Source organism: Lithobates pipiens, unplaced genomic scaffold, assembly GCF_037356315.1.
Source record: "Lithobates pipiens isolate NorthernLeopardFrog02 unplaced genomic scaffold, aLitPip1_a1.2 Scaffold_27, whole genome shotgun sequence".
Lineage (NCBI taxonomy): Eukaryota > Metazoa > Chordata > Amphibia > Anura > Ranidae > Lithobates > Lithobates pipiens.
The window spans coordinates 230,540,697-230,563,281 of record NW_027507788.1 but is presented as its reverse complement, the minus strand read 5'-3'; the positions used below and the strand labels follow the sequence as shown (position 1 = coordinate 230,563,281).

The following is a 22,585-nucleotide window of genomic DNA, read 5'->3' as shown; positions in this document are numbered from 1 at the left end:
CCACAGAGCGACGCCCAGCACACCGGAGCCCACAGAGCGACGCCCAGCACACCGGAGCCCACAGAGCGACGCCCAGCACACCGGAGCCCACAGAGCGACGCCCAGCACACCGGAGCCCACAGAGCGACGCCCAGCACACCGGAGCCCACAGAGCGACGCTCAGCACACCGGAGCCCACAGAGCGACGCCCAGCACACCGGAGCCCACAGAGCGACGCCCAGCACACCGGAGCCCACAGAGCGACGCCCAGCACACCGGAGCCCACAGAGCGACGCCCAGCACACCGGAGCCCACAGAGCGACGCCCAGCACACCGGAGCCCACAGAGCGACGCCCAGCACACCGGAGCCCACAGAGCGACGCCCAGCACACCGGAGCCCACAGAGCGACGCCCAGCACACCGGAGCCCACAGAGCGACGCCCAGCACACCGGAGCCCACAGAGCGACGCCCAGCACACCGGAGCCCACAGAGCGACGCCCAGCACACCGGAGCCCACAGAGCGACGCCCAGCACACCGGAGCCCACAGAGCGACGCCCAGCACACCGGAGCCCACAGAGCGACGCCCAGCACACCGGAGCCCACAGAGCGACGCCCAGCACACCGGAGCCCACAGAGCGACGCCCAGCACACCGGAGCCCACAGAGCGACGCCCAGCACACCGGAGCCCACAGAGCGACGCCCAGCACACCGGAGCCCACAGAGCGACGCCCAGCACACCGGAGCCCACAGAGCGACGCCCAGCACACCGGAGCCCACAGAGCGACGCCCAGCACACCGGAGCCCACAGAGCGACGCCCAGCACACCGGAGCGACGCCGAGCATACAGAGCGACGCCGAGCATACAGAGCGACGCCGAGCATACAGAGCGGGGAGGGGGGAGGAGTAAAGAACATGGGGGGGAGGCTTGGCTTGCCCTTTCATATATCAAATTCTGTAGAGAAGTCACGGATCTCATTTGCTGATAAAAGAAACACATTGGGGGAGATTTACTAAGACTGGAGCACTCAGAATCTGGTGCAGCTCTGCATGGCGGCCAATCAGCTTCTAATTTCAACTTCTTCAATTAAGCTTTGGCAATAAAACCTGGAAGCCGATGTTTCTCTACAGAAGTGCACCAGACTTTACACCCTCCAGCTTTAGTAAATAACCCCCATTGTCTCTAATGGCGTCCACACTCAGAGTATATGCAGATATCAGTTCTATCACAAAGTACCTACAGGTCCATACCGTGAGAATTAGTAAGCAGGATTCTTCCAAGATCCACCACCACCAACACCGGATCCTGGCACACAAAATCATCCGGAAAGATCACCTGAGGAGCCGAAATATCCAGACGTATCGTCCAGCGCCTGCTGTTCTCCTGTACAGAGGAGAAGAGAAATATCAATAACTAAACGATTTATTCATTCGGTTTGCCAATTGACAATAAACCTTTTCTCAGATCGGACTAAAGTATCGGCCGATTCCGAGCGAGCCGTACCAATACTACCAGCAGCCCCCCACTCATCTCCATATCTATGAGCATTGGAAACAAATTCATTTTCAAAGTTCACAACACAGGAAGTGCGATTTACAATGAGAGGAGAAGCTTGGCAGCCTGTGAGGCCCGTAATGTAGACAAAAATCGCGGATTCTAAGGCCGGCCTTTCATCTGTGCAACGCGCTCCGCTCTGTATGTAGCGGGACTGCGGCTCATTCCAAATCACACCGAAGAAGGGGGCGGGACCTTGTTTCTGTTTTTTTCATCAAATCACATTCTACTTTATTACTTTGTTTTTGGCATAAGATTTCTCAGCAGACCCACTTTAGCTCTGTTCTGGTGGGCCGTGTGAAGGGGAGAGGGGGGAGAGGAGAGGGGGAGGGGGGTGTCATTTCCACCCAATCAGCTCTCACTGAGATCTGCAGAGAGTAATCTAAGCTCCCCCTCCCCCCCCTCTTATATTGGGGTGCCATTAAAGCGGGAGTCCGCCGGGACTCCGCGTTTTTTTTTTTTTTAAAGTCAGCAGCTACAAATACTGCAGCTGCTGACTTTTAAAATAGTGACACTTACCCGCCCAGCGCGCCTGCAATGTCGGCACCCGAAGCCGATCTCTAGATCGTCTCTCGGGTGCTGCCGCCGCCATCTTGGGTATGGGAATCAGGAAATGGAGCCTTTCGGCTTCATTTCCCGGTTCCTTACTGTGCATGCGCGAGTCGTGCTGTGCAATAAGGACGGTCCCCGCTGTCTCTGGAATCTGTGTGTTTCCCAGCAGGCAGCGGGGCACTTGCGGAAGGGGGTGGGCACTTGCCGAAAGGGGCGTAATGTACGCCCCTTTCCACAGAGAGCTATCCCGGAAGTGGGTGCAGTTACCTGGATTATGCAGGTAACTGCACCCCCTCCCCCCTGAAAGGTGCCAATTGTGGCGCCGGAGGGGGGGAGGAATCCGATGAGCGGAAGGTCCACTTTAGGGTGGACCTCCGCTTTAAGCATTATTGTCATCACAGCACATATGGAAAAAGAATGTGCGTTTTTGTGCGGGGGTAGATCGCGTGCGTTTTTTGTGCGGGGGTAGATCGCGCACGTTTTTTTGTGCGGGGGTAGATCGCGCGTGTTTTTCATACCTCCCTGCATTGTGTTGACAATATAAAAAAACACCAATTGCTGCTCTATAAATGTGCCGAACTCCTGGAAAGCCGCCAGGTGCCGGTCCGGGCGGATACCCACTATGTGCTTGGGAGCGGCTGAGTGACATCAGCAGACGGTGAGCTTTGGCCGCCGTCAGCTGAAAACGGGTCACAGGAATGCAGAACGAACGTCACTCCTGTGATCCTCAGCCAAAACGAGCTTTCCCCGTACTTCTCCTTTAAGACAGATCAATACGATCAATCGACTCTTTGATACTTTGGACATGAGACCCGCCGATCGGTCTATAATTCTCACCAACCGTCTAGGACACACATCTCCAATACTCAGCTCTTCCAGACAAACTCACAATGAACTCTCCAACCAATAACCGATCGATTGTTTGCCGGATTTCAGCCTTGGTCTGAATCTTCAGCTTGTTGTATTGTCTTCTCGCAGCTTCTGCCACTCTCAGCTCCAGCTCTGATTGGTACCCGAATCCTGCAGGAGGAGGAGGGGGGGGGGGGATGGTATTTGTATGGAGAACACAGAGAATGCAGAACAAAGAGGACCGGTCATGCTGAAAATATCTACAAGGAAGTCCCATCCTGCTTCCGATACCAGGTGAGATGCCAGGCGCCACACCAGGAGCCACACCAGGCGCCACACCAGGCGCCACACCAGGCGAGACACCAGGCGCCACACCAGGCGAGACACCAGGAGCCACACCAGGAGCCACACCAGGCGCCACACCAGGCGCCACACCAGGCGCCACACCAGGCGCCACACCAGGAGCCACACCAGGCGCCACACCAGGAGCCACACCAGGAGCCACACCAGGAGCCACACCAGGAGCCACACCAGGAGCCACACCAGGCGAGACACCAGGCGCCACACCAGGCGAGACACCAGGAGCCACACCAGGCGCCACACCAGGCGAGACACCAGGAGCCACACCAGGAGCCACACCAGGCGAGACACCAGGAGCCACACCAGGCGCCACACCAGGAGCCACACCAGGAGCCACACCAGGAGCCACACCAGGAGCCACACCAGGAGCCACACCAGGAGCCACACCAGGAGCCACACCAGGAGCCACACCAGGAGCCACACCAGGCGCGACACCAGGCGAGACACCAGGCGAGACACCAGGAGCCACACCAGGAGCCACACCAGGCGCCACACCAGGAGCCACACCAGGAGCCACACCAGGCGCCACACCAGGAGCCACACCAGGAGCCACACCAGGAGCCACACCAGGCATCGGCTTCAATACGGATCCATAAGTGTGAAGAATTATTGAACCCTTCCTCTGTTTTTGCCTTTTTTGCACAAGTTTAACAAATAGTTTTCAGCCTGAAGATTACATAAAACCCCAAAAAAACATGAAATATTTTCTGAAAGCGGACACCCCCTAGAGAATAAAATAGCGGCAGCTCCCATTTTTATGTTACTTGATATTACTGTAAAATACTGCTAAATACATTCCAGTTGATTTCATAGGATACAAACAATAAATTACTCACATTTAGTAACATTTTGTAAAATATAAAAGTGGAGTTTGCATCAAGTAAATGGACAGCCTAAGACCTGTGTGCGCCTCTGAAATGGGACCCGATATTTTCTACAGAAAGTCCCCCATCAGGGACACCTGCCTCTTCATCAAGGACATCTGCCTCTCAATCTGATATCAATACAACATCCCTTTCTTAGGGTCATACCCAACAGCCAATAGTATTGGAGGTATACTGCTTGAAGGACAGGTCACATGACTGGGCACCACCCCACCCCCCCCATTTTAAAAGCACTGCACTGTCTTTGGGGTCCTGAAGCCCCTTTGATGAGCACATCATGCTGTCTTGTGAAGGTGTTGGGTTGTATGTAGCGGTATGGCCGTGTTTAGGCGATCACTTTCCATTCACCGGTCAGAAGAAATGTCGGTCTATGGAGGGATTGGTGGGGGAGATGGGGAGGACGCCAACCATTACCTGAGCTGTGAACTTTGCCCTTGTAGAAGAAGTCGGCCACCTTGGTTATGGCCTGAGGGTTGTAGATGATGTTCAGAGGTCGGGTGCTGACTTCCAGGCGCCTCTCAAACACGCAGTGAGCGGGATTTCTCTCATACAGCATTCTGAATACGGGATTATCCCCGGAGGTGACTGCAATCCAATCAGAAACGCATTAGACAAGAACGCAAACCATTCCACCCAAATCACCATACATTGTACCGCCATATGCTCTACTGCCATACGCTCTACTCTACTATACCACGCAGATCACCATACGCTCTACTACCCAAATCACCATACATTGTACCACCATACGCTCTACTGCCCTGCCATACGCTCTACTGCAATACGCTCTACTCTACTATACCACGCAGATCACCATACACTCTACTACCCAAATCACCATATATTGTACTGATATACACTATACTACCATACACTACACTCTGTACTACTATACCACCCAGATCACTATACCGGATGATCTTCAGAATGTCCACATCGAACGCACAATTGTGTAATTAAAGCCCGACTTCACTTTGTATGAAGTAGGGAAGGACTAAACCGGGGGTGCCCAACCCTTTGAAGAACGAGGGCCACTTAAGTGACTTGCTAACGGGCCACAGGCCACAATGACGGGTCTGTGTCCACTCTGCATTTGCAGAGCACAATCTACTCTTTGGGCCCTCCAATCCGATTAGCCCAGGCGGAAGGGGGACGAATCCCCTTCTGTTTATTTTAGCAGATTGAATTGGAGGTAGGTGGGTATAAAAGGGACACAAGTCCATTTACATCTGCCACCCCATAGAGGTGAATGGAGGGTCAGATCAGGTCCAACTGAAAACCGGAAGGTGGACCCGATCTGGCCGACCGTATGAAAGGGGCTGAAGGCTGCTTTTACACCGATGAGCTGCAGTTTACCCTCACCGTGGGGGCAGTGCAGCACTTTGCCATAGGCTTCTATTATATTCTGCAGGTGTGCTGCACTGTGCTTTTTTCACTTTCCGCAGGTAACAGAAGTCTATGGGTCAGTACAGGTAATAACAGAAGTCTATGGGTCGGTACAGGTAATAACAGAAGTCTATGGGTCGGTGCAGGTAATAACAGAGGTCTATGGGTCAGTGCGGGTAATAACAGAAGTCTATGGGTCGGTACAGGTAATAACAGAAGTCTATGGGTCGGTACAGGTAATAACAGAAGTCTATGGGTCGGTACAGGTAATAACAGAAGTCTATGGGTCAGTGCGGGTAATAACAGAAGTCTATGGGTCGGTACAGGTAATAACAGAGGTCTATGGGTCGGTGCAGGTAATAACAGAGGTCTATGGGTCGGTACAGGTAATAACAGAAGTCTATGGGTCGGTGCAGGTAATAACAGAGGTCTATGGGTCGGTACAGGTAATAACAGAAGTCTATGGGTCAGTACAGGTAATAAGAGAAGTCTATGGGTCAGTACACTGCTTTGTACCAGTAACCTGTGCAGCAGAGATACGCTCATATATATTGTGATTTTACAATATAAAGTGACCTTTAATAATAATCCTCCATTCAGGAATCCTCCTTGCTGCAGGTATCGCCGGTTGTTGCTTTCCCAGGTGAAGTGCAACATGTATCCTTTGGCAGGAGGTGGCGCTATTCAGGAAGCATTGGCTTATATGGCTCTGCTACACCACCACCCCCCCCCCCCCCCCCCCCCGATGTGCTCCTGGTAACATCGGCTCCATTCACAACACCGATGCTCTGGGGTGTTGGGAACCCGCGATATGAGCTTTCTAACCTGCCACGTCGCAGGACTCCGCCCGCGAGGCCACGTCGCAGGACTCCGCCCGCGAGGCCACGTCGCAGGACTCCGCCCGCGAGGCCACGTCGCAGGACTCCGCCCGCGAGGCCACGTCGCAGGACTCCGCCCGCGAGGCCACGTCGCAGGACTCCGCCCGCGAGGCCACGTCGCAGGACCCCGCCCGCGAGGCCACGTCGCAGGACCCCGCGGGACATGTGTGGCCAGCAGTTGGGCACCCCTGGGCTAGATCCTCTGTGAAGTGTTTCTAGCTGTCCCCAATGGGGAGATCTGCCCAGACATCCTGTCAGGAGAGGAAGTGATGGGAAATCTCTCCCATATGGACACAAACACTGAACACACGTTTAGAGTGGATAAAGGTCACAAATGTTTGACAATTTTTATTGCTATATCTGCCTTCCTATCCCAGCGATGTGCCCCTCCCCCTCACTTCCCATTTATTGTCCTGAAATCTCTTCAATGGTGTCACAGAAAGAAGTAAAATCTGACGATAATTTGAACTCCAAAACTAAGAAATCTTCGGAGTTGACCTTTATTTAGTAATTTTAGCTGAATTTTCATTTTGAAGGAGGAAATACAAACCCACAAAAGACACGAAGGGACCGGAAAAGAAATCAGGAGACTTACAGCTGCTGGGACTGAGGAAGTCGGCTGGTCCTCCGTGTACCCCCGACGACTGCGATAAACACGAAACTTCCTTTTGCTGAAACAGAAGAAGAAATGAGAATCAAAAAATGTGGGAGAAAGAAATCAGCAAAGAGATAAAAAAAAAACATTTCAATGAAGAAGAGTTCCCAAAGCGGGTGAGGAGAACACAGAGACTACAAGAGAGGAGAGCATATCATCAGCAGTAATCAGCATGGATTCATGAAGAATCGTATCTGGATAAAAGAAGGCCCGTAGACGTGGTGTATCTAGATAAAGGAAGGTCCGTAGACGTGGTGTATCTAGATAAAGGAAGGCCCGTAGACGTGGTGTATCTGGATAAAGGAAGGCCCGTAGATGTGGTGTATCTAGATAAAGGAAGGCCCGTAGACGTGATGTATCTAGATAAAGGAAGGCCCGTAGACGTGGTGTATCTAGATAAAGGAAGGCCCGTAGACGTGGTGTATCTAGATAAAGGAAGGCCCGTAGACGTGGTGTATCTGGATAAAGGAAGGCCCGTAGACGTGGTGTATCTAGATAAAGGAAGGCCCGTAGACGTGGCGTATCTGGATAAAGGAAGGCCCGTAGACGTGGTGTATCTGGATAAAGGAAGGCCCGTAGATGTGGTGTATCTAGATAAAGGAAGGCCCGTAGACGTGGTGTATCTGGATAAAGGAAGGCCCATAGACGTGGTGTATCTGGATAAAGGAAGGCCCGTAGACGTGGTGTATCTAGATAAAGGAAGGCCTGTAGACGTGGTGTATCTGGCTAAAGGAAGGCCTGTAGACGTGGTGTATCTGGATAAAGGAAGGCCCGTAGACGTGGTGTATCTGGATAAAGGAAGGCCCGTAGACGTGGTGTATCTAGATAAAGGAAGGCCCGTAGACGTGGTGTATCTAGATAAAGGAAGGACCGTAGATGTGGTGTATCTGGATAAAGGAAGGCCCGTAGACGTGGTGTATCTGGATAAAGGAAGGCCCGTAGACGTGGTGTATCTGGATAAAGGAAGGCCCGTAGACATGGTGTATCTAGATAAAGGAAGGCCCGTAGACGTGGTGTATCTAGATAAAGGAAGGCCTGTAGACGTGGTGTATCTAGATAAAGGAAGGCCTGTAGACATGATGTATCTGGATAAAGGAAGGCCCGTAGACGTGGTGTATCTGGATAAAGGAAGGCCCGTAGATGTGGTGTATCTAGATAAAGGAAGGCCCGTAGACGTGGTGTATCTAGATAAAGGAAGGCCCGTAGACGTGGTGTATCTAGATAAAGGAAGGCCTGTAGACATGATGTATCTGGATAAAGGAAGGCCCGTAGACGTGGTGTATCTGGATTTTACACACAGTTCCCCATAAACGTTGACTGTACAAAGTAAGGTGGGTTGGCATGGACCATAGGGGTGAGTACATGGATTGAAAACTGGCTACAAGGGCGAGTTCAGAGGGTGGTGATAAATGGGGAGTACTCGGAATGGTCAGGGTGGGTAGTGGGGACCCCCTGGGTTCTGGAGGAGGGGGATGGGGGAAACAGTCCAATCTCTGTATTTGCAGACAATAATAAGCTAAGCAGGGCAATAACTTCTCCTCAGGATGTGGAAAACTTCCAAGAAGATCTTTACAAATGAATGGGGGGAGGGGCAACTACATGGCAAATGAGGTTCAATGTAGAAAAATTTTAAATAATGCATTTGGGTGGCAAAAATCTGAATGCAATCTATAGACTGGGGGGAGAACCTCTGGGGGGGATCTAGGATGGAGGAGGACCTGGGGGGAGAACCACTGGGGGGGATGTAGGATGGAGGAGGACCTGGGGGTCCTAGTAGATGATGGGCTCAGCAATGCCAAGCTGCTGCTAACAAAGCAAACAGAATATTGGCATTAAAAAGGGATCAACTCCAGAGATAAAAGGATGATTCTCCCCTCTACAAGACTCTGGTCCGGCTGCACCTGGAGTATACTGTCCAGTTCTGGGCACCAGTCCTCAGGAAGGATGTACTGGAAATGGAGCGACTACAAAGAAGGGCAACAAAGCTAATAAAGGGTCTGGAGGATATTAGTTATGAGGAAAGGTTGTGAGCTCTGAACTTATTCTCTCTGGAGAAGAGACGCCTGAGAGGGGATATGATTTCATTATATAAATACCGGACTGGTGACCCCACAATATACAAATACCGGACTGGTGACCCCACAATATACAAATACCGGACTGGTGACCCCACAATATACAAATACCGGACTGGTGACCCCACAATATACAAATACTGGACTGGTGACCCCACAATATACAAATACCGGACTGGTGACCCCACAATATACAAATACTGGACTGGTGACCCCACAATATACAAATACCGGACTGGTGACCCCACAATATACAAATACTGGACTGGTGACCCCACAATATACAAATACCGGACTGGTGACCCCACAATATACAAATACCGGACTGGTGACCCCACAATATACAAATACCGGACTGGTGACCCCACAATATACAAGTACCGGACTGGTGACCCCACAATATACAAATACCGGACTGGTGACCCCACAATATACAAATACCGGACTGGTGACCCCACAATATACAAATACCGGACTGGTGACCCCACAATATACAAATACCGGACTGGTGACCCCACAATATACAAATACCAGACTGGTGACCCCACAATATATAAATACCGGACTGGTGACCCCACAATATATAAATACCGGACTGGTGACCCCACAATATACAAATACTGGACTGGTGACCCCACAATATACAAATACCGGACTGGTGACCCCACAATATACAAATACCGGACTGGTGACCCCACAATATACAAATACCGGACTGGTGACCCCACAATATACAAATACCGGACTGGTGACCCCACAATATATAAATACCGGACTGGTGACCCCACAATATATAAATACCGGACTGGTGACCCCACAATATACAAATACTGGACTGGTGACCCCACAATATACAAATACCAGACTGCTGACCCCACAATATATAAATACCGGACTGGTGACCCCACAATATATAAATACCGGACTGGTGACCCCACAATATACAAATACCAGACTGGTGACCCCACAATATATAAATACCAGACTGGTGACCCCACAATATATAAATACCGGACTGGTGACCCCACAATATATAAATACCGGATTGGTGACCCCACAATAGGGAGAAAACTTTTTTGCAAAAGGGAGTTTAACAAGACTCGTAGGCACTCATTAAAATTAGAAGAAAAGAGGTTTAACCTTAAACTATGTAGAGGGTTCTTTACTGTAAGAGTGGCAAGGATGTGGAATTCCCTTCCACAGGCGGTGAACGACCACAACATACATGATATACAATGTAATACTGACATATAAATCACACACATGGGTTGGACTGGATGGACTTGTGTCTTGTGAACTATGCCAGGAAAGGTCATCATTAGGTCTCCATTTACATTCTCGCAGTACAAGACGCAGATACATTTTCCTAAACTCAGTAATGCACTTTTATCACATATAAATCTATAGTGTTACCTTGTAATGCATTCTACATAAATATTCGATGCGTTTTGTCTCCAATCTGCGTCATTCATCATAATGTAGTGTCTGTTTTTACCACAAAGTGTGAGCCAGCAGCAATTTTCCAAAATTAAACCGCTCTGCCATACGTACCAACGCATTCATGGAAAGTCAGGCACTGATACTGGAGTATTTTTATTTGTACAAATGCTCTGATGCCTGAAAGCAAATACCTTTGTGGTGCGATTTGGTCCCATACAAAATGAAGGGGCTCAAAACACACTGCAAAGAATCGGATGTGATTTCAACAGGAATGCGGTGATATTCTTGTGTGAATCTCATGCGGTCTCCTGCACCGCCCCCTATGGGCGTGTCATAGGGAGCTCAGCCTGGGATCACACAGGAAAATCACATACGATTCGGACAGGTATTGCATTACTTTCCTGTGGAAATTGGATTGTGATTAAGTGCGATTGGAGTCTATTCATTTTGTATGAGCATTAAATAGCAACACAAGGGTCACGGTACTCTGCATTGGGGAATACTTGATAGAAAGCATCCGTACTCATACTTAATGGTAAAATGAAACGCATCGGTAAAATGCTAATGGAAAGTGTCATAGACTACAATAGTAAGTGGTTTCCATGAGTGTCCAGCGTGCTGCGATTCTGCATTGTAGGTGTGATCGAGTCCGAACGCCTCTCCGCTCTGGAAACAATCGGCCTTTAGCAATGCGCTGTGTCTAGTCTCATATAATAGAATATTGAAAAATTTGATGTAAAATACCCCTCTGTGTGCCAGACCTGGGAGTACTTCTATATAAAACGCACCTGGGAATACAATGACCAGCGCTGCACCGGGGGCAAATCTGGACCCTCTTTTCTATAGTTACAGCACAGAACTCCCCCGAATATAAAAATCAGATTCTTCTGGATGGATCTCCTTTTGTAACAGCTTACCTGTAAAATCCTTTTCTTTGATGTACATCAGGGGACACAGAGTCATAGTAGTTACTATGTGGGTTATAGGGGCCACCGATAGGTGATGGACACTGGCACGCCCCTAAGGCAAGACGTGTAACCCCTATATAACCCCTCCCACCTCCCTATATAACCCCTCCCACTACTGGGAGTCCTCAGTTTTGTAGCCAAGCAATACAAGTGTATACCAAGAAGGGAGGGGCCTCTGTGTCCCCTGATGTACTCCAAAGAAAAGGATTTTACAGGTAAGCCGTTTTAAAAATCCTGTTTTCTTTTCTATACATCGGGGGACACAGAGCCGTAGTAATTACTATGTGGGATGTCCCATAGCAATGGCAACTGAAGGGGGGGGGGGGGGGACACAACAAAACAGGGGACCAGAGGACTCATACTGCAGCACACTGCGCCCAAAGCCAATATCCTCATGACCTTTAATATTGATTTGATAAAATCTGGTAAACGTATGAACTGAAGACCAAGTCACGGCCTTACAGATCTGAGCCATAGAGGCCTGATGATGCCCCACCCAAGAGGCACTCATCACCCTGGTAGAGGGCGCTCTAACATGAAAAGGAGGATTTTTCTTTATTAAACCATAAGCCTGAATAATGACTTGACAAATCCACTTGGAAATAGAAGATCTTGATGCTGCCTGTCCTCTTTGGACCATCTGGCAGTACGAATAAAAACATCTGTTTTACGAACCTGAGCGTTCACCTTTAAATACATTCTGACCGCTCTCACTGCTTTAAGAGAATGTAGTGCCTTCTCTTCCCTAGATTGAGGCTCTGGGAAGAAAGAAGGAAGAACAATATCTTGGTTTAAGTGACAACCTGTCACCTCCTTTGGTAGGAATTCAGGATGAGGACATAAAACCACCTTATCCTTATGTATGATCAGATATGGCTCTTTGCAAGACAGAGCCGCTAGTTCTGATACTCTTCTAGCAGAGACTGGAGGATCTGTACATAGGAGGACAATAAGCCGTACGCTCCATAGAGTTGGGCTTTATGGCAGAGAGGCCAGAAGAAACCCATTACTTTCACCAAAAAACAAAATGACACGTTTTAAGTTTGTGAAAAGGCATGTGGGAGACTCCCGAAATGTATGGAGGAAGGTGATCTGCTCTGATGTATGGAGGAAGGTGATCTGCTCTGATGTATGGAGGAAGGTGATCTGCTCTGATGTATGGAGGAAGGTGATCTGCTCTGATGTATGGAGGAAGGTGATCTGGTCTGATGTATGGAGGAAGGTGATCTGCTCTGATGTATGGAGGAAGGTGATCTGGTCTGATGTATGGAGGAAGGTGATCTGCTCTGATGTATGGAGGAAGGTGATCTGCTCTGATGTACGGAGGAAGGCGATCTGGTCTGATGTATGGAGGAAGATGATCTGGTCTGATGTATGGAGGAAGGTGATCTGCTCTGATGTATGGAGGAAGGTGATCTGCTCTGATGTATGGAGGAAGGTGATCTGCTCTGATGTATGGAGGAAGGTGATCTGCTCTGATGTATGGAGGAAGGCGATCTGGTCTGATGTATGGAGGAAGGTGCTCTGCTCTGATGTACGGAGGAAGGCGATCTGCTCTGATGTATGGAGGAAGGCGATCTGCTCTGATGTATGGAGGAAGGCGATCTGCTCTGATGTATGGAGGAAGGTGATCTGCTCTGATGTATGGAGGAAGGCGATCTGCTCTGATGTATGGAGGAAGGTGATCTGGTCTGATGTATGGAGAAAGGTGCTCTGGTCTGATGTATGGAGGAAGGTGATCTGGTCTGATGTATGGAGGAAGGTGATCTGGTCTGATGTATGGAGGAAGGTGATCTGCTCTGATGTATGGAGGAAGGTGATCTGGTCTGATGTATGGAGGAAGGTGATCTGCTCTGATGTATGGAGGAAGGTGATCTGCTCTGATGTATGGAGGAAGGTGCTCTGGTCTGATGTATGGAGGAAGGTGATCTGGTCTGATGTATGGAGGAAGGAGATCTGCTCTGATGTATGGAGGAAGGTGATCTGCTCTGATGTATGGAGGAAGGTGATCTGCTCTGATGTATGGAGGAAGGTGATCTGCTCTGATGTATGGAGGAAGGTGATCTGCTCTGATGTATGGAGGAAGGTGATCTGGTCTGATGTATGGAGGAAGGTGATCTGGTCTGATGTATGGAGGAAGGTGATCTGGTCTGATGTATGGAGGAAGGTGATCTGGTCTGATGTATGGAGGAAGGTGATCTGGTCTGATGTATGGAGGAAGATGATCTGGTCTGATGTATGGAGGAAGGTGATCTGCTCTGATGTATGGGGGAAGGTGATCTGGTCTGATGTATGGAGGAAGGTGATCTGCTCTGATGTATGGAGGAAGGTGCTCTGGTCTGATGTATGGAGGAAGGTGCTCTGGTCTGATGTATGGAGGAAGGTGCTCTGGTCTGATGTATGGAGGAAGGTGCTCTGGTCTGATGTATGGAGGAAGGTGATCTGGTCTGATGTATGGAGGAAGGTGATCTGGTCTGATGTATGGAGGAAGGTGATCTGGTCTGATGTATGGAGGAAGGTGATCTGCTCTGATGTATGGAGGAAGGTGATCTGCTCTGATGTATGGAGGAAGGTGATCTGCTCTGATGTATGGAGGAAGGTGCTCTGGTCTGATGTATGGAGGAAGGTGCTCTGGTCTGATGTATGGAGGAAGGTGATCTGGTCTGATGTATGGAGGAAGGTGATCTGGTCTGATGTATGGAGGAAGGTGATCTGCTCTGATGTATGGAGGAAGGTGATCTGCTCTGATGTATGGAGGAAGGTGATCTGCTCTGATGTATGGAGGAAGGTGATCTGCTCTGATGTATGGAGGAAGGTGATCTGCTCTGATGTATGGAGGAAGGTGCTCTGGTCTGATGTATGGAGGAAGGTGATCTGCTCTGATGTATGGAGGAAGGTGATCTGCTCTGATGTATGGAGGAAGGTGATCTGTTTTGATGAGACTAAAATTTAACTTTTTTGCCAAAGAAAACGCTATGTCTGGTGCAAACCCAACACATCACATCACCCAAAAAGCACCATCCCCACTGTGAAACATGGTGGTGGCAGCATCATGCTGTGGGGATGTTGTTCAGCAGTCAGGACTGGGAAACTGGTCAGAGTTGAGAGATATTCTTGAGCAAAATCTGTACCCCGGATGTCGGGTTTATTTGCAGGAGGTTTGCAAAATAAAACAGTAAAATAAATCCTTGCCATCCGGTGCTAACTAAACAATTAATCTCCTCTCTACAGTGCGGGGCTGGTCCCATCCCCCACAAAACAGGCGGAAAAGCAAACCTTTTTTTTAGTTTAACAGCCAAAGCTCCTCTCACTCAGGTTCCTTTCTGAGTCTCAAAACCAGAGCCCTGCTCTGCTCTCTTCCTGGATATTTAAAGTCCAGCTGGCTGTGGACTCCAGTGGACCCGAACATCCGGACCAGAACCCGAACATCCGGACCAGAACCCAGCCTGCCACAGAGGCTGGAAAAACAGGGCTGGATTCCGGTTCAGTCCCTTGCAATGGAACAAATGCGAGGTGAAATGTACCTATTATCGTGTATCTCACCTCACACACCGTCACAACCCATACACCTACAAATACACTCGTGGGCCCTTTTATGGAAAGATTTCTGCGGTTATCTTCCAGCCACCATGTCACATTTTTGCCTAGACATAATGGGAAAAAGTTAGACAGAAAGAGACAAACACCAAAATTACCTACAGCATTAGGGTAGACAAGATTAGGGAATATGGTCCCGTGTGTGGCCAAGTCTCGGAGGAACAATCCACCCAGCTGAACCATCAGAAGAGAAGAATCTCTCCGGGGCAATGACTCCACCCTGACCGTCATCCCTGAAATGGTAATAAGACAGAAATTAAAAGAGAAGTTCGGGAATACCAAAAAAATGTATTATATTCACCTAGATGGAGCACCGATCCCAGTTGTCCCGCCGCCACCTCAACACCCGAGAACTGAGCGATCAAACACTGCTGACCATATGACTGCCGATCGCTCAGTTCTCAGGCTTCAGTGAGCAGAGATCGGTGACTTTCAGTCTCTGGCTCTCTGCTCTCCCCTCCAGGGCTCTCTGGAGTGCCGGGCTGTAGAGGAGGAGAGACCAGCTCAGTCTCCCTGCGGCTCACTGACAAGTCAAGTCAGCTGCCGGTCCAGGAATCTGGGTGGATCCCGATATTAAAGCCAAGGCCTTTCCAGAGTCTGGACCGGCTCTGTGATGTCAGCAGACAGCGGGTGACAGGAGTGCAGTACAAAAAGTGCCCTCCTGTGATCTATAGGAGAAGTAAAGCCAAAAGAACTTTCCCCGTACTTCTCCCTTAAATTACACTTTGCACAAACATTTGAAGGGCTGACCCTTGTAACCAATCAGAGCTTTGCTTACATTTCAAACCTGCAATGGAAATAAAACCAATAGAATCTGCTTGCTTGGTAAAGGTAACCCTTTCTTAACCCGAGGCGATTGAAGCTTAGATGCCCAAATATGGCAGGGGCGCCACGCTAACTTCACCAGAACTCTCATTTTTATACCCAATGTTAAGGGCATATAAAGGCTTCTGTACACTTTGAACAAAAGTCCTTTTTTATCATAGGCTGACAAATGCTTTATATTAGATATATCAGGGCTCGACAAAACCCGGGCTCCAGGTCGCATTTGCGACTAGAATTAGCGACCTGGCGCCTGGGGCAGCACAGCTGGGGGTATCCTGTCTCCATGGACGCCCCCGGCGTGATCGCGTCGGGCCGCGCCGCCGGCGGCCGGTAATTGAGCCCCCGGCTTTGAGGCCTTCTGTGATCCTATGGTTCCTTCTGGAATCTGGCGCCCTCTTGTGGTGGCCGATGGAATTACAACCAGCAATGCAAATGGAGCTATCTCCTTCCCTTTACTTAGAACCCCTAATACATATAACAATTTTTTTTTTAATATTATTCTAACACCCTAGAGAGTAAAATGGTGGTCGTTGCAATACTGTCTGTCACACCATATTTGCACAGTGGACTTACAAGCGCATTTTTTTTGGGGGGAAAAATAATTTATTTAATAAAAAAAAATAAGACAACAGTAAAGTTAGCCCAATTTTTTTTATATTGTGAAAGATAATGTTACGCCGAGTAAATCGATACCCAACATGTCACGCTTCAAAATTACGCCCGCTCATGGAATGGCGACAAACTTTTACCCTTTAAAATCTCCATAGGCGACGTTTAAAAAATTCTACAGGTTGCATGTTTTGAGTTACAGAGGAGGTCTGGGGGTAGAATTATTGCTCTCACTCTACCGATCGCAGCGATACCTCACGTGTGGTTTGAACAACGCTTTCGTATATATGCGTTCGCTTCTGCACGCAAGCTTGGCGGGACAGGGCGCGTTTAAAAATTTTTTTTATTATTTTAACTTTTAGTTTTATTTTTTTCACTGTTCCTTTAAAAAAAAAAAAAAAAAAAAAAAAGTGTGTCACTTTTATTCCTATTACAAGGAATGTTTAAAATCCCTTGTGATAGAAAAAAGCATGACAGGTCCTCTTATATATGAGATATGGGGTCAGAGAGACCTCACATCTCCATGTCAGGCCAGGGACAGGTCCAGATCGCCATCACCGACCCGGCTCCTAACTTTTTTAGCTGGCTCCTAGATTCCAAGCAAATTTGTCAACCCCTGAGATAGAGATAGATATTTATATATATATATATATATATATATCTATCTATCTCAGGGGTTGACAAATTTGCTTGGAATCTGGGAGCCATCTCTCTTTCTTTCATTTTACAGTTTTTTTTATACTGAACGGTAATTGTATCTGACAATTACAGTATTAAACAGGACATACTGGCATCTTCAGGCTGCAGCGCTATCTACAGACTGAAGGCGTATCCTGGAAATAAAGCCTCCAGTCTGCATGTGATCGTTATGGCAAGCTGTTCTTGACCAATCGCTGAAGAATGAAGTGGTCAGTGACAGTCATGTATTGTCTGCTGTCATAAGGAAATGTTTCAGCCGTCAATAAAAACCTTCATGAAAACACCTTCAGACACGGGACATCAATACAGGAGAACCAACAAAAAAAGGTGGGGGGCAGGGATGATGACACGCAGTATAAAGATTGATTACCTGAGAATTCCAGCTGTATGAAGGCAGCTTCCCTCAGGGGGGCGCTGCTCTTCTCCTTGTGTAGGAGAGTAATGGTGCCGCCCTCGAGTTGAAAGTTGAGTTTTACAAACACGTGATCTCTCTTAGTAAATGTGTTCAAGTTTGCGGTGTCAGAGGTGGGGTCGAAGAAGTCATCAGCGCCTGTGGCAAAAAAAATGTTATTAATGGCGTTATATTACGGCGCCTGACCGGGTGGGTTTCAGAAATGACGGGTGACAAGGGGACATCTATGGGCACAGCGGGCACTCCCAGCCAATGGCTCTCGGGGAAGGTCAGTCAGAAAGGTTTGACCCCAACATATCCAAGCATCTAAAATGGTCTGCCCCCCCCCCCTCTGAAGACATCCCCATGCACACACAGATAACCCAACTGTCCATGTTTATACAATAAGCTCTGGCCACACATCTTTATTGGGTGAGCTTCATGCACTACGTTCCTTTTCCCCATTTTTTCCCCCCCTTTAGTTTCAACTGGTAATCCTGTACGCAACACGTGCCCTGTCCTTGGGTGGCTACGCTCACACCTCCACAGTATCTATAGAGGGAGCCATGGTCGCCATCCTACTCCTCATGACAGCCTCAGCCATCCAGAGGATCATAGAACGGATGAGGCTGTGGTGGCCGTGTGTATTCGATGCAAGGCCCGGCCAGGACTTTTCATGTACAGGCTGTGCGAAGATGGATGCAGCTGTACAGTGAAGATCTCCATGGCGGGGATGAAGGCAAGTATATTGCTACAAGGTTGAGGGGTCATCGTCAGCATTCCTACTGTACAAAGAATGTAATAAGAAATGTAAGAGTGCCATCAGGGTGGCTAAGATAGAACACAAAAGGCACATAGCGGAGGAGAGTAAAAAATAAATAAATTCTTTAGGTACATAAATAGTAGGACCCCATAAAGAATGATGAAGGGAATCTGGTTACTGAGGATGGAGAGATGGTGAAGGCATTGAATTTATGTAGCCATGTAAGGGCCATGCAGCTTTCCCTGCTGGCTGTTAACATTCGATCATAAAACAGCAAACGAGCTCACCGAGAATATTTTCCGGGTCCCAGGACTTCTGTTCCTGTTGCTGCTCCTCTGACAGTCTCTCTATATCTTCTCTGGCTTCCTGTGGGTTCCCATACCATCCCCCCCACCCTGGAAACCAGGACTGGAGGTACTGGAGCATGCCGCTGCTCTGGCTGCGAGTCGGAGTGGACGCCGGGGAACCGCTAACTGAATCCGCCATCGGCTCTCTCACACTCTACAAACACATGGAGGAAAAGTCACACAATCTGCTTATTCAAAGTCGTCTGCCCCTCCCCCCTCCCCACATGGGTTGTCACCGACATGTGGAGAACTTATTTTGTGTCAATAGCACCTTTACCAACAGATTTACCCAGAAAAATGGTGACGAGTTCCATACTTATTTTACTCGCTGTATTTGGCTCAATGCGCTCTCATAGCTCTGTGTGTATGGCGTGTACGGGGGAGGGGGGAGGGGGGATTCTCATCAGGAACCCGGTTTTCATCACGTTTGTGGATGAATAAATCCATCACAACTGTAAAGGAGGATAAACGTTCCACGAGACAGAAATGTGCAAAAAACAAACACAAATGGACATAATACAACGTCACGTCATGTATGGTACGTTCTGGACTTTTGTGAATCCAATCCTCATTTTCTTTCAGTCTTAGAAGTGTCAGTAGAATTTTGCGGGTGTGTTGGTGGGGGGGTTTGATGGTGTTTCCTCATATTAGGCGACCCGTCAGATTGTGTAAAGGAAGTGACGATCCGTCGCCGCCATCTTGCTACACCCGTCCACAGTAAAGAGAGTGCGAGAAGGCGGCAGGCGGCCATCTTGTTGCACCCACCAGAGTTTTGCATTTCACACTTATTTTTACCAGTAAACAGACCTTATATAGTGGAATACAGAATTTAGAACTTCGTCGGAATGTTTTGATGGTGAACTTTAAAAGCAGCAGTGAGGCTTCCGATCTCACAGGTTTGCGGATCTGACAGAATACGGCTGATTTGAGAAATCAACATCAAAAACAGTCTGACGGATTTCAAAGTACCGAACTTCGCTATAGAAGCGGACTTTACTGCTAAAAAGAAGCGTGAAGTGCAAGACTCTGGAGGGTGGACCAAGATGTCCGCTTGCTGCCTTCTCACTGTAGCCTTACTGTGGAGGAGTGCGGGGGTGTAGCAAGATGGCGGCAATGGAACATCACTTCCGTTACAAAATTTGACGGGTTGCCTAATCTGGCAAAACAGCGGCATCTCCCTGTTGCAGTGGCCACAAACGCATTGCCCCCACCCCCGGCCGCTATGTCATTGGTGGGTTACTAAGAGCAGGTAAAGGCCTCCATCTAATACACCTGGAAGTGTCGGATGATGAAGGAAATACTTCCAGCTCTGTGGAGGTTGGACAGATGGAAGCTTTATATCGATCTTTCACATTGCCGTGTTTTCTAAAGTAAAGGAGAAGAGTTTCTATAAAGACTAAAGAAGAAACTAGAAAGAATTTTCATATCTGAGGGATTAGAAAACAGGATTTTTTTTTTCCTTCACTCCAAAATGATTTTCTTGGAGTCCATTGAGGGACACCAGACTTCTTCAACTTTCGGGTTATACCGCCGTCTACAGAAGGACTGGACATCACAGGTAGGTGATCCCAGGAAGACCCTCCGTACCACCAGCATGGAAAGCAGTACTGAGAGCATGATGATAAACATGGGGGGGAGGGGCGATGTCCTTCAATGAAACATGGGGGGGAGGGGCGATGTCCTTCAATGGACCCCAACAAAAGGATTGGAAGGTGAATACAGTGTTGTGATCTGAACCTCTATTGGTCCTCAGATCTCAGTCTGTAGATTTCTTCGCAGAACTCTATATCTGAGATGCGCCGGTATCTTCATTTGTTTTATATAGAAAGTATGATGATCCTTTCTGGCCTATGAAAGGACACAGGAAGACCTTCCCCTCCGGGGGGAGTTTCCAGACCCCAGAAGGAAATAACAGAAGGATAGTTCTAGTAGGAGGAGGATTGTCCTGGCAGAGCTGAGCAGAAGACGCCCATCCCCCGAGGACACCAGTAACAGACTGAGGCATGCTGGGAGTGGGAGGGGTTATCCTGGGACGGCCTACAGTTTCCTGTTGGCCGGTGTCCAACCCTCCTGTAGGTGGCAGTGTTACCCAAAAAGGTAAAAAGGCTTCCTGTGTTCCTCAAAAGACATCAAAGGAAATCATATTATATATATATATATATATTCCTTCATCTAGAAAGTTCTGGAAACAAATATACAGATTAGGAATACAAAATGCTGCCGGCGCCCCGATCAGCTGACAGATCATGTGACCCAACAGGTTCCGACCTCCGCCAGTTCCTGCTGCCTCCTGAAGAGCTCATGGACTCGCTGCTGTAAAATCTTCAGTTCTTCAAATGATTGTTCCTCCTCGATGCGATCCAACTCCGCCTGAAATGTGACATATTGGAGAAGGTGAGACCAATGTGGAGGCAGAGAACACCGTGCTGCGTGTCAGGGTATTCACTACGGATGGAGGAGGGTGGAGGATATACTAGGAGGATATACTAGGAGGATATAATGGGAGGAGGGCGGAGGATATACTAGGAGGATATAATGGGAGGAGGGCGGAGGATATAAAATAGAGGCCCACTAGTGGAAGTCACACAATGGGAGGCCACGGGGATACATCAGTGTTATTATATTATTTTGTAAGGTTAAAAAATAAATAAAATCTGATTGGACTTTTTTGAGGGATTGGGGGGATGGGAAGTCCCCATTCCTCTACCACAAAACAATGTATACTGTATACTGCTTGTAGCAGAGACTCCATACAGGTCATCCGGTGGCAAAAAAAATAAAAATTTATAAAAAAAATAAAAATAAAAAAAAGAAGGAGCACAAGGGGGCGCCAGACTAAGTGTAGCAGGTAAGTAACTGGATTAAAAAAATAAATAAAAAGCCAAATGGCAACTTACATCCAGGTAAAGTACCCAGACATATGAAGGGGTGTGGCAGGTGTCCTTCAAGTGGAGCTCCGGCACCCTCCCCCCTCCACTCCCACATTTGGCACTTTTGTTGGGGGGGGGGGGGGGGGGGGCGGGTACCTGGTTTAGACCGGTATTTAGTCTGCGGCAATCTCCAGCCCCCCCACCCCCGCTGCTTTCTGGGACACACACACACAGGTCCCAGAAGATGGGAGGGCCATTCAGAAAGTGCGGCTCGCGCATGCGCAGTAGGAAACCAGCTGTGAAGCCTAAAGATTTCCCTTAGCGCCTGCCCCCGGAGAGGAGTGACGGGTTCAGGGTGCCGCCATGGCGGGGTCCTTCCAGCACCGTTCACATAGCTTTATTTTTATCTGTGAAATGATAGAAGACATCATACCTGGTCTTCAGCCGTCAGCGGGATTCCTTTCAGACGAGAGGAATGTTTGTGACAATAGAAGACGGCGTCTCTCGCTCGCTGGAGAAGGAAATCCACATTCATTCGGCGTCTCTGTTCTCGGATCTCAGACAGGTTCGTATTCAGTGCAAACATCCACCATTCCCTACAGCTGGGAGGAGAAGACACCGCGTCAGATCTTCCCACACACAGCCCCAGAAACTCTACACAGACAAGAATAGGGGGGCGCTTACTTCTGTGACACCGGGACCCTCGGCCTCCACTTCCTGTACTTCATCTGTCGCTCTTTTCTGTCAAACTCCTCCACAAACTCCACAATTTGCTGATATTGTGCCTGAGAGACAAACAAAGCATGTCTGGTTAGACCGCGACCACCGACCCTCCCCTTATACCGCGACCACCGACCTTCCTCATACCGCGACCACCGTCCCTCCCCTTATACCGCGACCACCG

At 48.8% G+C, this 22,585-nt stretch overlaps 1 protein-coding gene across 1 annotated transcript in view; it reads right to left on the bottom strand.

Moving 5' to 3' along the window:
- The window catches only part of VPS13D (vacuolar protein sorting 13 homolog D), a gene marked incomplete in the record, with an annotated part of 334,001 nt that overhangs the window by 291,936 nt on the left and 19,480 nt on the right, over positions 1 to 22,585 (bottom strand). The window contains 10 exon segments of the mRNA XM_077455954.1: positions 1,230 to 1,362; positions 2,975 to 3,105; positions 4,593 to 4,763; positions 7,038 to 7,113; positions 15,280 to 15,410; positions 17,681 to 17,860; positions 18,752 to 18,965; positions 21,080 to 21,181; positions 22,115 to 22,283; positions 22,366 to 22,466. Coding sequence (XP_077312080.1) covers positions 1,230 to 1,362; positions 2,975 to 3,105; positions 4,593 to 4,763; positions 7,038 to 7,113; positions 15,280 to 15,410; positions 17,681 to 17,860; positions 18,752 to 18,965; positions 21,080 to 21,181; positions 22,115 to 22,283; positions 22,366 to 22,466 — 1,408 coding nt within the window.